The following is a 12652-nucleotide window of genomic DNA, read 5'->3' as shown; positions in this document are numbered from 1 at the left end:
CTTGTATGGAGCTTGTTTTCAGGATTAACTGACTAGTTCCTTGAGCGCAGATGATGAAGAGGTGATCTAATTGAGGTATTTACAATGATTTAAAGGATCTTGGTTGAGTGAACAGGAAGAAATGATTTTCCGTGTGCTGCTGAAAATGAAAGCTTGCCCGTTCAAGAGTGGACACTTCCTTGTTCAAAGACTGGCAGAAATCTGGGCTTCATTCCCGGGACAAACCGTTAAGGTCAATTAAACATTCAAAACGAGTGATCAAATTTTTGTTTGTATCAAGGAATGCAAGTCCAAAGTGTGGAGCTAGGATACTGATCAAATAAGTTGAATAGCAGAACAGAACTGAGGGACCGAATGGCCTCCTATGAAATGGTGTCTCCATTAGTGGGGTTGTGGGCAGCAGGACAATTGCTTTTTGCTCCGTTTTCTCCTGGTTGGTATTAGTGTTGGTTGATGATTGTCCTGTGTTCTGAGATGCAGTGAGAAACTTTTGTTTGCATGCCTTGGTCGCAGATCATGCCACACCTAAGTACATCAAGGTAGTAAAAGAAAACAGAATGCAGAATAAAGTGCGGCAGCTACAGAGAAAGTGCAGTGCAGGTAGACAAATCAAGTGCAAGTGGCCACGGCGAGGTAGAGTGGGATATCAAGAGTTCATCCAAGGGAGACGACTCAAGCTGGTAAATGGATGTCCGGCAGTCTGTGGTCCATCACTCCTGCAGCCGGACAACAGAGGCCAGCAGTCGGCCTAACAAGGGAAAAGCATTGAAGTAATACTGTCCAATGTAACCCTGTCCCTTCCCGGTGGTCTTGTTTGCGTAAGGGAACCATTATTGTTCAGAAGCAGGGTCCTGGTGGATATCCTCTTATTTCCACATGGAATTAAGACTAATCATAAGGATTTGATAAAGTGGATAAGGAGGAACTGTTTGCTCTAGTGGTGGGGAGGCTATTCAGAGGTAAATTTACAAAAGGAGCATTGGAATAGCAGCCTCTTGAGTTTGTTTTGTAAATGATAGGATTCAGAAGAGGTTTACGAGGATGCTGCCTGGATTAGAGGGTATGAGCTATCAGGAGGTTGGACAAAACTTGGGTTGTTTTCTCTAGAGCGTCAGAGGCTGAGGGGAGACCTGATAGAGGTTTATAAAAGCATGAGAGGGATAAATAGGGTAGACAGCCAGAATCTTTTTCCCAGGGTGGAAATATCAAATACTAGAGGACAAAGCTTTAATGTGAGAGTGGGAAAGTTTAAAGGAGATGCATGGGGCGAGTGTTTTATACAGAGAGCGGTGGGTGCCTGGAACGGGCTGCCAGGGGTTGTAGTGGAAGCAGATACGACAGTGGCTTTTCAGAGGCTTTTAGACAGACACATGGATATGCAGAGACTGGAGGAATGTGGATCATGTACAGGCAGAAGAGGTTTAGATTAATTCAGCATCATGTTCAGCACAGACATTGTGGGCTGAAGGGCCTGTTCCCAGCTGTACTGTTCTGTTTTATGATAATAGAGATCTGAAGAACTCCCTCATAAAGGTGTTTAGGCTGGATATAAATGAATTTTGCTGGGTTACCATTGTGTAATGGAGACACAAGAGACTGCAGATGCTGGAACCTGGAGGAACTCAGCGGGTCGAGCAGCATCTATGGGTGGGAGAAGGAAATGTTGACGTTTCAGGTGGAAACCCTGCATCAGGACTGACAGTGGAGAGGGATGAGGGAGGTTTTGTAATGCTGGTCTTTCCCAGTGCTCCTGTGGCCTTTGTCTAGTTGTTTGAAGCACGCTGGAATGACCCCATTGATTATGGTCTTGCCTCTGTTCCAGGCCCAGCAGCTGTCCGCACCCATCACCAGCGCCTCGCGGATGCAGGTGAACCGACATCGCCTCTACGTCCTGAAGGACGGCCTCGCTAACCAGTAAGTGTGAAGCTCAGTGGCCCCCTGCCTCTGCACAACAGCCCAAGTGGGAGAAGTCTCAATTAAAGCAACTTCCTTACAATGAGTCCAGCGGGTAGTGGGATGAGGTGGGAAATGGGATGGCCACTTTGGATTTAGGGAAACATCTGGACTGTTTCCTGAATAAAGTTTTTATTTAATGCCCCCCCGCCCCCCCTCCCCCCCCCCCCCCCCCCCCCCGGCCTATCTTCTCACTGTGAGGCAGCTGTGCTGGCCAGTTACCTCATGAGCATCACCTCTCCCCAATGGTCCCCATTATCACTTTCTGCACTTATCGGATTCCAGAGCAACAAACGGACTCAGCGGAATGGAATTCTCAACGTTTCCGGTCGAAGGTCTGTGTTCAGGACCTGAAACCCCAAACGGCGCCAATTCCTTTCTTCCCACAGATGCTGCTCGACCCTCTGAGTTCCTCCAGCAGATTCCAGCGTCTCCTGTCTCTCTTGTGCCTCCTTATCAGATTCCAGCACTGGTAGCCTTTGTGCTCCTGCTTATCACCCTCCAGCAGCTGTCTCCACCTTCACCCATCCCACCCCACCCCTCCTTTTTTTTGTCTGCCTCCATCTATCACATCATCCATGGTTTGCCGAGCACCTGCATGTGGCCGTCTGGAGTTCCCGATTGCCGGCCATTTTAATTCTCTTCCCCATTCCCACACCGACCTGTCTGTCCTCGGCCTCCTCCACTGCCAGGGTGAGGTAAACGCAGACTAGAGGAACAGCACCTCATATTCCCCCTGGGTAGTCTGCAACCCAATGGCATGGGCATTGAATTCTCCAACTCCAGGTAACCTGCTCCCGTGTCCCTTGTCTCTCTCCTGATCTACCCAGTTGTTCCTACGTTCACCCCAGCACCCCCCATCGCCCTGTTTCATTCCCCTCCATCACCCACACACTCCTCCCACTGGGTCTCCTCTCCCTACTGTTCCCATCTGCCCTTCCCACCTCCCTCACTTGAATTCACGCTTCACCTTCCTCTCCCATCAGATGCCTCCCGGCCTCTGTCGCTATCTCCACCCTTCCCTCCTCCTCCTGCCTATCGCCCCTCCTCACCTGGATCCACCTATTGCTGGCCAGCTCTTACTCTACCGCTTCCCTTCACCTCTTTATACTGACTGTCTCCACTCTATCTTTCATTCCAGATGAAGGGCCTCAACCCAAAATGTTGACTGTCCATTTCCTTCCACAGATGCTGCCTGACCAGCTGAGTTCCTCCAGCTTCTTGTTTTTAGCTCCCATTCAGATAGCCTTTTACAACCTAGGTTAATTTTGCTTTTGCCTGCTCTCATCTATGTATCCAGACCCACTCACACCATCTATCGGAATCAGATTTATTATCACTCAAGATGACGTGAAATTCATTGCTTTGTGGCAGCAGTACAGTGCAAGACATAAAATTACTATAAACTATGAAAATAAGTAGTGCAAGAAAAAAAACTTCCACCTCCATGTCATCTCTTGCAAGAGAGGGCAATCGGTGAAGATAAATTCAGATTATATTATTCGGATAAAAGGACATAGAAGCACATTGGCCCATTCTGGCCTTCCTCGTCTCCAAAGATCCAATGACCCTAGGTTTCCCTTCCCATCCCAATCTTTAATCCAATGGATTGTGTGCAATTCCACAGCCAAAAAGTAATAACTAGAGCTTAAAATCAGTAGTTTCGCACAAATCCCTCTCATAAAAGCTTGAAAAAAGGCCTGCTCTGGTAAGCTGGGAAATATAATATCCTCCTACTCCTGGTTGAAGGAGAGGCAGCATGGGAAGTGAGATTCCTACTGCCCAGAGCCAGGTAGAGAGCTGCAGTGGGGATGGGTCGCTGAAGGACAAAGCTGAGGTGGGGTGTGTGTGGGGGAAGGAAGTGAGTTAAGGGCTTGGTGTCACATCTAGCGTGATAAAGTCCCTTTGCAGCATGTTAGGACACTTTGGTTAGTACAAGGTAACGTTGTACATGTTCTCCCTGTTTGTTTGACTGTCAACTGATGATTCACTCTCTCCACAGTGGGAAGGGGGCTGCTATTGGTTTCTTGAAAGTCGGAAACAAAAAGCTCTTCGTGCTGGTGAGTTGTGTTTAAAAGACATTTGGATGAGTACGTGGATAAGAAAGGTTTAGTGGGAGATAGGCCAAATGTGGGCAGGCACGGTAGTGTAGCGGTTAGCATAACACTATTACAGCGCCAGCGACCCGTGTTCAATTCCGGCCACTGTCTGTAAGGAGTTTGTACGTTCTCCCCATGTCTGCGTGCGTTTCCTCCGGGTGCTCCGGTTTCCTCCCACATTCCAAAGACATATGGATTAGGAAGTTGTGGGTATGCTATGTTGGTGCCGGAAGCGTGGCGACACTTGTGGGCTGCCCCCAGAACATTCCACGCAAAGATGCATTTCACTGTGTGTTTCGATGTACATGTGACTAATAAAGATATCTTAATCTTAAAATGGGACTAGCTTGTTGGGCACCATGGCCAGCATGGATGATTGGGCTGAAGGGCCTGTTTCCATGCTGTATTACTCTATGACTCTCTGACAAATTGTGACCCCTGCCTTGCGTAAACCGCAGCTGCTTATCTGCTCAATAACCCTATGTTTTTCTCTTTGACCCCTCCCTGGGTTTCTAGGATGGGCAAGGTGCACATAACGAGATGGAGCCCCTGTGTGTGCTGGACTTCTATGTACATGTCTCACTGCAGCGACACGGTTACGGGAAAGAGCTGTTTGACTACATGATTCAGGTACAAACCGAAGATTTAACTACCAGAGACGGGGTGGTGGGTACAGATTGTAGCCTGCAGAGGAATCTGCAAATGAATATGAAGGAGAGAAGTGCAGTACACACAAAATGCTGGAGGAACTCAGCGGGTCAGGCAGCATCTACGGAGGGAAATAAACAGTCGACGTTTCAGCTCAAGACCCTTCATTGGGACCTCATGAGTCCTGATGAATGGTCTCGACCCGAAATGTTGACTGTTTGTTTCGCTCCATAAATGCTGCCTGACTTGCTGAGTTCCTCCAGCATCTTGTGTGTCTTGCCCCAGATTCCAGCATCTGCAGAATCTCTTGTGTCTCCGAAGGAGAAACAAGTGTTAGATATCGAAAAGAGTCGAGGGCCAACTGGATTGTTCTTTGGCAGGGCTGGAACAAACCAAGCTCAGCAGCCTCCTGTGCTGTTTTCATCTCCGAAGGGAGTTCTTTTGAGAGGTGGTCAATATAAGCTGTGGATACTCAGCTTAAAACCTATCATTACAACCGATAGACCAGCAGAAACCCTTCCCTCCCCTTTTGTACTGGCTACCTCCCTGTTATCTTTCAGTTACTTCCACTTCTTACCTCCCAGCTTCTGACACCATTCCCACTCCACCCCCACCCACCACCTCCCCCCCCCCCCCACCCCGCCCCCAACCTGGATCCACCTATTGCCTGCTCCAGTCCTTTCCCACCCCCCACCCTTTTTTATACTGGCTACCTCCCCACCTCCCCTCTGTCTCTCACTCAGATGAAGGGTCTCAACTCGAAACGCCGAGTCCATTTCCCTCCGTAGATGCTGCCCGACCTGCTGAGTTCCTCCAGCGCTTTGTGTGTTGCAGAAGAAACCGGTGGCTTGGGAGTGATGGTGCAGTGGTTAGTGCTGCTACCCCACAACTCCAGGGACCCAGGTTCCATTCCAACCTTGGGTGGTGTCTGTGCGGAGTTTGCACATTATCCAGAATTTCCAAGTTTCTCCAGTTTTTCTCCACATGCCAAAGACATGCTGGAAAATTAATTGGTTACTGTAAATTACCCCCTAGTGTACACTAATGGCAAAAAAACAAAGGGTATTGGTTTATTATTGCCACACGTACCGAGATACAGTGAAAAGCTTTTGTTTGCATGCCATCCGGACAGATCATTCCATACATAAGCACATCCAGGTAGTAGAAAAGAAAACAGAATGCAGAATATGTTACAGTTACAGAGAAAGTGCAGTGCAGGTTGACAGATGAAGTGCAAGGGCCACAACAAGATAGACTAGGAGATCAAGAGTCCATCTTCTAGCATACGAGAGGTCAGCTGATGGACAAGTGAGGTAGAATAAGTTACAGGGTAAAAGGTGAGCTGGGAGATGGTCTGGACCCAATCTGCTGAATGACCTCTTTCAAGGTCACAGTATGTAAACGGATTAGAAGCTTTGACAGTCTCAGAAGAATGTGTGCCGAAATGGTTCAGACAGTGTCCTTGAATCTCATAGCTGTTGTTGCAATGAGTGAGAAAGAACTGGTGTAAGTCTCGATCTGCTCAGCATCCAAGCTGACACTCCAGTGGAGTGCTGAGGGTTGCACTGACAGTGAGGAAAGAGGCTGCGGCTTCAGACGAGACAGTAAGACACGTCACCACCGTCTCTCTGGACATCAAAGAACCAGCTTCCACTATTTCCAGGAAGAGTGCAGGAGTTGTTCTGGGGGGTTCTGCCTGACCTCTATCTCTGAACCCAATTAAGATGGTTTTCATAAAAGTACTTTTGTTTCTGTGAGCCTGCTGTAATTCACCGCGGCATACACTAGATCAGTGGTTTGCAAGGTGGAGTTGTGACCCTTAGGTTCTGAGATGTTAAAAGAAGCAAACACTGGTCTGCAGACTGGAGAGCTTTTTATCGCATGGCTGAACCAATTAAAGTTAGTCATCTGGGGAAAATAGTTTGAAAGTTTTGAGAGGAATGTGGAGAGGAATAGATAGAGTGGACAGCCAGTGCCTCTTTCCCAGGGCACCAATGCTCAATACAAGAGGGCATGGCTTTAAAGGAATGGGTGGGAAGTTCAAGGGAGATATCAGAGGAAGGTTTTTTACCCAGAGAGTGGTTGGGGCATGGAATGCACTGCCTGGGGCGGTGGTGGAGGCAGGTACATTGGTCAAATTCAAGAGATTACTAGATAGGCATATGGAGGAATTTAAAATAGAAGGATATGTGGGAGGAAGGGGTTAGATAGTCTTAGGCGAGGTTTAAAGGTCGGCACAACATTGTGGGCCGAAGAGCCTGTATTGTGCTGTTCCGTTCTATGTTACTGGAGCAACAAACAATCTGCTGCAGATCGAGCGAGAAAGGAATTGTCAATGCTTACTGTATTAGATTATAGCACTTCCTGATGGCTATAAAGTACATTGAAACCTGTCATTTTTTAAAACAATGTTTTCTCTTTGAAACTTCCTTTCTGCATTGATGAGACCTCCAGGTATGTTCACAGTGATGGCTCAGTAACTCTGCTGAACTGAGGGGGCGGTAGAGGCTGATAGCCCGGGCAGGGGCATGTTGGGCTTCAGTTTCGGCGAGGCAGAGCGGTGAAAACTTCTCGGACTGGAGGAGTGCAAAGATCTCAGAGTGTGGTGGTAAGGGTGGGCAGGGGAAAGGATGTTCTGAATCTGTGAAAATAAAAAATATGACCCGTTTACATGTTTGCTGCAGTACGAAGGTATAAAGCCTTACCACCTGGCCATCGATCGACCCTCCAGCAAGTTCCTCAGCTTCCTCAGGAAACACTATGGCCTGGCAGCTACGATTCCTCAAGTAAGCAAAACTGGAGTCCTGTCCTTTGACATTGATTGCAGTACCTCCCCTGCATGTGGGGCTGTAATTGCTTAAATTGCATCAGAAACAGTCCTCCGGGGCAAGCGGTAGGGCTGTTGAGAAGATCTAGCTGGGTCGATTCTCCGGGGGAAGAACTGTTCCCCCTCCTGGGTGTTCCAGAATTGGTCTCCTTAATTTAGACAGACATTTGAAAGGGTAAGGCGTAGAAGGATGCGCACCTAATGGCGGGTGTGGGATTAGTGTCAATCGGCAAAAAGATCAGCATGGACGTGGTGAGCTGAAGGGCCCAATTCTCTGCTGTGTAACTTTATGACTCAATTACTATTATAAATTCTCCTGTCTCCACCAGCAAGGGGCCCACTTTGCCCTCGCTGATCTTTTCCTTTCTGCTTGCCCCTAGTGGCTCTGACAGTCTGTTCCTGATTAATTCGCTCTTGTTCTATTTTCCATTCCTTGGTCACCCTTTGTCGGATTCCAAAACACTCGCAATCATCAGTTTTACTGCAACTTCATAAGCCTTTCCCTTGGATTTAATCCTATCTTTTCTTGTTGTGCCTTAAAGGAATGTATATTTGTTACCAATGATGATTTGTATTAAATGCTACCCATTACCTGTCCACCATTTTGCCCTGTACTATATTTTCCCAATCTATCCCAGCCGGCCTGCCCCTCACTACCTTCATACTTTCCTTTGTTTAGATTGAAAACCCTAGTTTCAGACTGAACTGCATTGCTTTCAAACTTGATGTGAATTTCTAGCTTACTTTGGTCACCTCTTTCTCAGGGCCCCTTTTAGAACAAGGTTGTTAATGAACCCCTTCTTGTTACATATTACTGAATCTAAAATCCCACTTTCAGGAAGGTATCCTCTACATTCTTAGTCTTAATTTGGTTTTCCCAGTGTACCTGTAGATTATGATCACTGCATAACCCGATATACCTTTACTGCTGTCATTCTTTTGCAGGTATACACTCCCTTAGGTACGGAGACCACACCTGTACACACTGAGGGGTATGGATAAGGTGGATGGTCATAGTCTTTTCCCCACGGTTGGGGAGTCCAAGACAAGAGGGGAGAGATTTAAGAGACCTGAGAGGCAGTGAGTACCTGGGACAAACTGCCGGGGGAAGTGGTCGAGGCAGGTACAATTGCAACATTTAAGAGGCATTTGGATAGGTACGTGGAGGGGAGGGGCTTGGAAGGTTATGGGCCAAACACGGGCAACTGGGACCAGCAGAGAGGATGCTGTGGTCGGCAGGGACTAGTTGGGCTGAAGGGCCTGTTTCCGTGCTGTATTACTCTATGACTCTGACTATTCCAGGTGTGGTTCTCGGTCCACTTTGTTTTATTAAATCCTCGTTCTCTTCCTAATTTATCATCTCCCTCCATCCTTACAACCCGAGATCTCTGCACATCACCAATTCTGCCTCCTAATTTCCCATACTCCACCACTGGCAGCTACACGAGGTTTGAGCTCTGGAATCCCTTCTTGGACCTCCCTGCCTCGCTACGTCATAAAGATGCTCCTTAAGATCCACCCGAACTGTCTGTGTTTCCCTCTGTGACTTGGTGTGGTTGTGTCTGTGCAGTCCTGTTTTACCACTTTAAACGAGGGTTGTGGGGCCAACAGCCAAATCCTAATCTCATTCGAAGGTTGAACTAACAGGGTCCTTTTTCTATCTTTTTCCCATTTCAGGTTAACAACTTTGTGGTGTTTGATAGTTTCTTCCGGGACAGACAGAGTAAGTTCCAGTTACTCTATGTAAAGGGTGGTATTTAAAGTTGGCCTTTGCTTCCAGGTCAGTGTCATGTTAATTAATGAGCACAGTGTAGGAATGGACAAGCCAGGACAAGGTGACCAGGCCTTCATTCTGTGTCAGACTACTGATAAGTACTGTCCATTGGTCTCTCCACACCTCTGTTGGTGATACCTCTGCCACTGAAGATCATCCCACTGCAGAAATTTGAGCATGTAATCCCACCTCTCCGCCTGTTTCATACTAACAACACAGAAGGAGGCCATTCGCCCCATCAAGTGTATGCCAGCTCACAGAGAAATCCCATTCCCCCTACTTTAATTTCTGACAACCTTTTCTCTCCTACTTGCCCGTTGACTCCTCCCCGATTTTACTACAACCACTAGGGGCGATTTCCAGTGGCTGGTTAACCAACCCGCACTTCTCTGGGATGTGGGAGGAAAACCGGAGCACCCAGGGAGAAACCCACCCGGTCTCGTGGAGAATGTGCAAACTCCACACAGACAGCACCCGAGGTCAGGATTGAACCCGGATCACTGGCAGTGGCACTAATTGCTGTGTCACTATCCTTTCAGAGAGATGTGACCTTGAACATAAGCAAGGGTCCGTATGCATCCCGAAGTAACATCGCTGTGGCAGATTAACTGGTGGTTAACGTGCTGGATTTGTGGGTGCTTGCTCTGTGTGAATCGGCTGCTGTGTTTTCTGTGGCAATGGCCACACCTCTGAAGTATCATCGACTGCAAACTGCAGTCACCCTGAAGTTGCAGAAAAATCTTTATAAATCCAAGTCTTTCCTTTTCTCTGCCTTTTTCGAGCTTGTTATTCACTTTTCTTCCTTTGCTTCCCTGGGCAATTTGTTGCCCTCACACTCCAGACTATGTGAAGCATTTACCTTTCAACTTTCCGTTCACCCTTTCTTTATAAGTTTACTGAGTTTGTGTCTAATGTGATATCAGGGTCCGATTTTATCCCTGTCATCATTTTTTTTCTGAGAATATATGTTAAAACATTGTAAACATAATATGCTTAAGTGCACTGAATGAAGGCATAACTATAATTTAAGAATAAAATGGAGAAAAGGCCCTTAGATCATCAGCCCTGTCCCCGCTGTAAACATTCCCATTTCCAAAAGCATTTTTTCCCTCCAATGTAAAACCTACCTTGTCCTGGTGAATGTGATAGTGGCTCTGCTGCTGTGAAATTGCTTTTGACTATAATAATTGCTGCTTTACTCTGGGATTAAGATTGTTGACCTTCCTACCACAGGGGGTGGTTCAGGCAGACTTCACGTTAAGGAAGACTGGAGCAGCACAGGTTTAGTATTGTCACATGTGCCGAGATACAGTGAAAAGTGTCTGTTTTGCGTGCCATCCAGCCAGATCGTTCCATATATCAGTACATCGAGGTAGTAAAAAGAAAAACAGAATGCAGAATAGAACATAGAACACTACAGCACAGTACAGGCCCTTCAGCCCACAATGTTGTGCTGACATTTTATCCTGCTCTAAGATTTATCTAACCCTTCCCTCCCACATAGCCCCCTATTTTTCTATCATTCATGTGTCTATCTAAGAGTCTCTTAAATGTCCCTAATGTATCTGCCCCACAACCTCTGCAGGCAAAGGAGACAGGAACAGGAGGAGGGTGAGAGGAAGTGGTGTGAGAAGAGTCCCATTGGGTTATCATTGTTGCCAAGGGCCAAATGGTATGGTAGGCCAGTGTGTCACAGAGCGAGCTTGTTGTGTCATGGTGGTGCTTGCAACAACCCCTCTCCTCCCAAGAAGATCATTTAGCCCTTAAAACAAATTCAACATAATATTATTTATCTTTGACCCTATTCCAAGCATCTATCTTTTCTCCATTACCCTTTACTGGTTTACAAAAACCTATCAATTGCAGATTTTAAACTAACAGTTGATCTGCCATCCACCGTTTGTGGAAGAGATTTCAAACTTCTGCCACCCTTGGTTTCCTGACTTCATTCCTGATTTCATCTTTTGGATTATGCTCCCTGGTCGCACATTCCAGGAGTACTGGGAACAAATTTTCTCTGCCGATCCAGTAAGGAATCACATCGCTGCTTGACCCTGTAAATTCTGGGGGGGGACTGGACCAGAGACCCAGCTGCTTGCAGAGAGGGAGGGAAGGTGAAAGGAAGAGATGAGTAATGATGAACTTGAGGGAGGAAATAATGAGGAAGTTTTCAGTGGCAGGGAGGCTCACAGATTTGAGTTAAATCTAAAAGGAACCAAAGAGATGAAGAGGTTTTCCTCCATGCTATGTGTTGCTATGATCTGCAAAGTAGATGAGAGGAGGTTCAGTAATATCTTTCAAAAGGGAATTGGATAAATACTTGAAGAGGGATGGGCTCTGGAGAAGGGACAGGGACTAATCGGGTCTGATGAGACATTCAGAGCGAGCCTGGACAATGCCTGTTCAGATGTGCTCAGGATGTTACATGTGCTGTTGAAAGGTCCTGTACTCTCTGCAGTTGAGAGGGATGAGAAGTGCTCTCATTGAAACCTTGTGAGCGAGAGCATGCCTCGTGCACGAGGACACCTAGTCTCAGTGATGGAATTGCCCACTCAGGAAATTCTTGGTCTTAGCTCAAGGTTGTGAATTGTTGGAATTCTCTACACCGGAGAACTTTGGATGCTCAGTCAACGAGTATATTCAAGGCGGAAGTGGTCTTTTGGTGTTAGGACAAGGTCAGATGAGCCATTATCTTACTGAATGGTAGAGCAGGCTGTAGGGGGCTTTAAGACCTATTCCTGGTGCTGCAACTTGTTGGCTTCGATGCCTATGCCTCTACGTGTGAAACGCTGGCTGGTATCCGGGTGTCTAAGGTCCCAGAGCTGTGGATTCCAACACCCCTCCAGTGACTGTTAGCCCGCTGTGACTCGATGAAGTGCTGCACTATCCAATGGGCTTTGAAGCCAAGTGTGTGCCTGCCCCATTGATACAGGTTTGGTGCTGTTATACAGAAACGTGCAGGGAGACTCCCCATTAGTGTGGCTCAATGTGCCAACTCAACCTATGAGAAAGACAGCACGTCCCTGCCTGAGGAACCTGTTCTTTGCAAAACCCACTCAGCTTCAGGGACTGAAAGTCAAAGTTGGAGGTGAAGTGGCTTCAGCCGCGATATGAAGGGCAAGCCTTTTGTCTTTGCATTCATTGTGGTTTGTGCTGTCGTTACTCATTCTGTTTCCTTTGTGGTAGTGCGTGGGACAAGGCTGATTCACAGAAGTGTCCCGAAGAAGGTGGAACAGGATATTAAACCTTACTCCATCACAGTCCGGGAGGGTAAGTGAAGCCTGTAGATGGTGTGCCCCTCCCCTGTCGCTGAAGATTGATCAAGCCCTGTGTTAACCCACAGCACAAGCA

General features: G+C 47.3%; 1 protein-coding gene across 1 annotated transcript in view; it reads left to right on the top strand.

Moving 5' to 3' along the window:
* atat1 (alpha tubulin acetyltransferase 1) overlaps positions 1-12652 on the top strand; it is a 46722-nt gene that overhangs the window by 10541 nt on the left and 23529 nt on the right. The window contains exons 3-8 of the mRNA XM_052043993.1: positions 1823-1914; positions 3956-4013; positions 4569-4682; positions 7385-7486; positions 9205-9250; positions 12488-12571. Coding sequence (XP_051899953.1) covers positions 1823-1914; positions 3956-4013; positions 4569-4682; positions 7385-7486; positions 9205-9250; positions 12488-12571 — 496 coding nt within the window. The remainder of the gene's footprint in view (positions 1-1822; positions 1915-3955; positions 4014-4568; positions 4683-7384; positions 7487-9204; positions 9251-12487; positions 12572-12652) is intronic.

The sequence above is a fragment of the Pristis pectinata genome, chromosome 34, assembly GCF_009764475.1.
Source record: "Pristis pectinata isolate sPriPec2 chromosome 34, sPriPec2.1.pri, whole genome shotgun sequence".
NCBI lineage: Eukaryota > Metazoa > Chordata > Chondrichthyes > Rhinopristiformes > Pristidae > Pristis > Pristis pectinata.
This window is presented reverse-complemented; position numbering and strand designations above follow the sequence as displayed.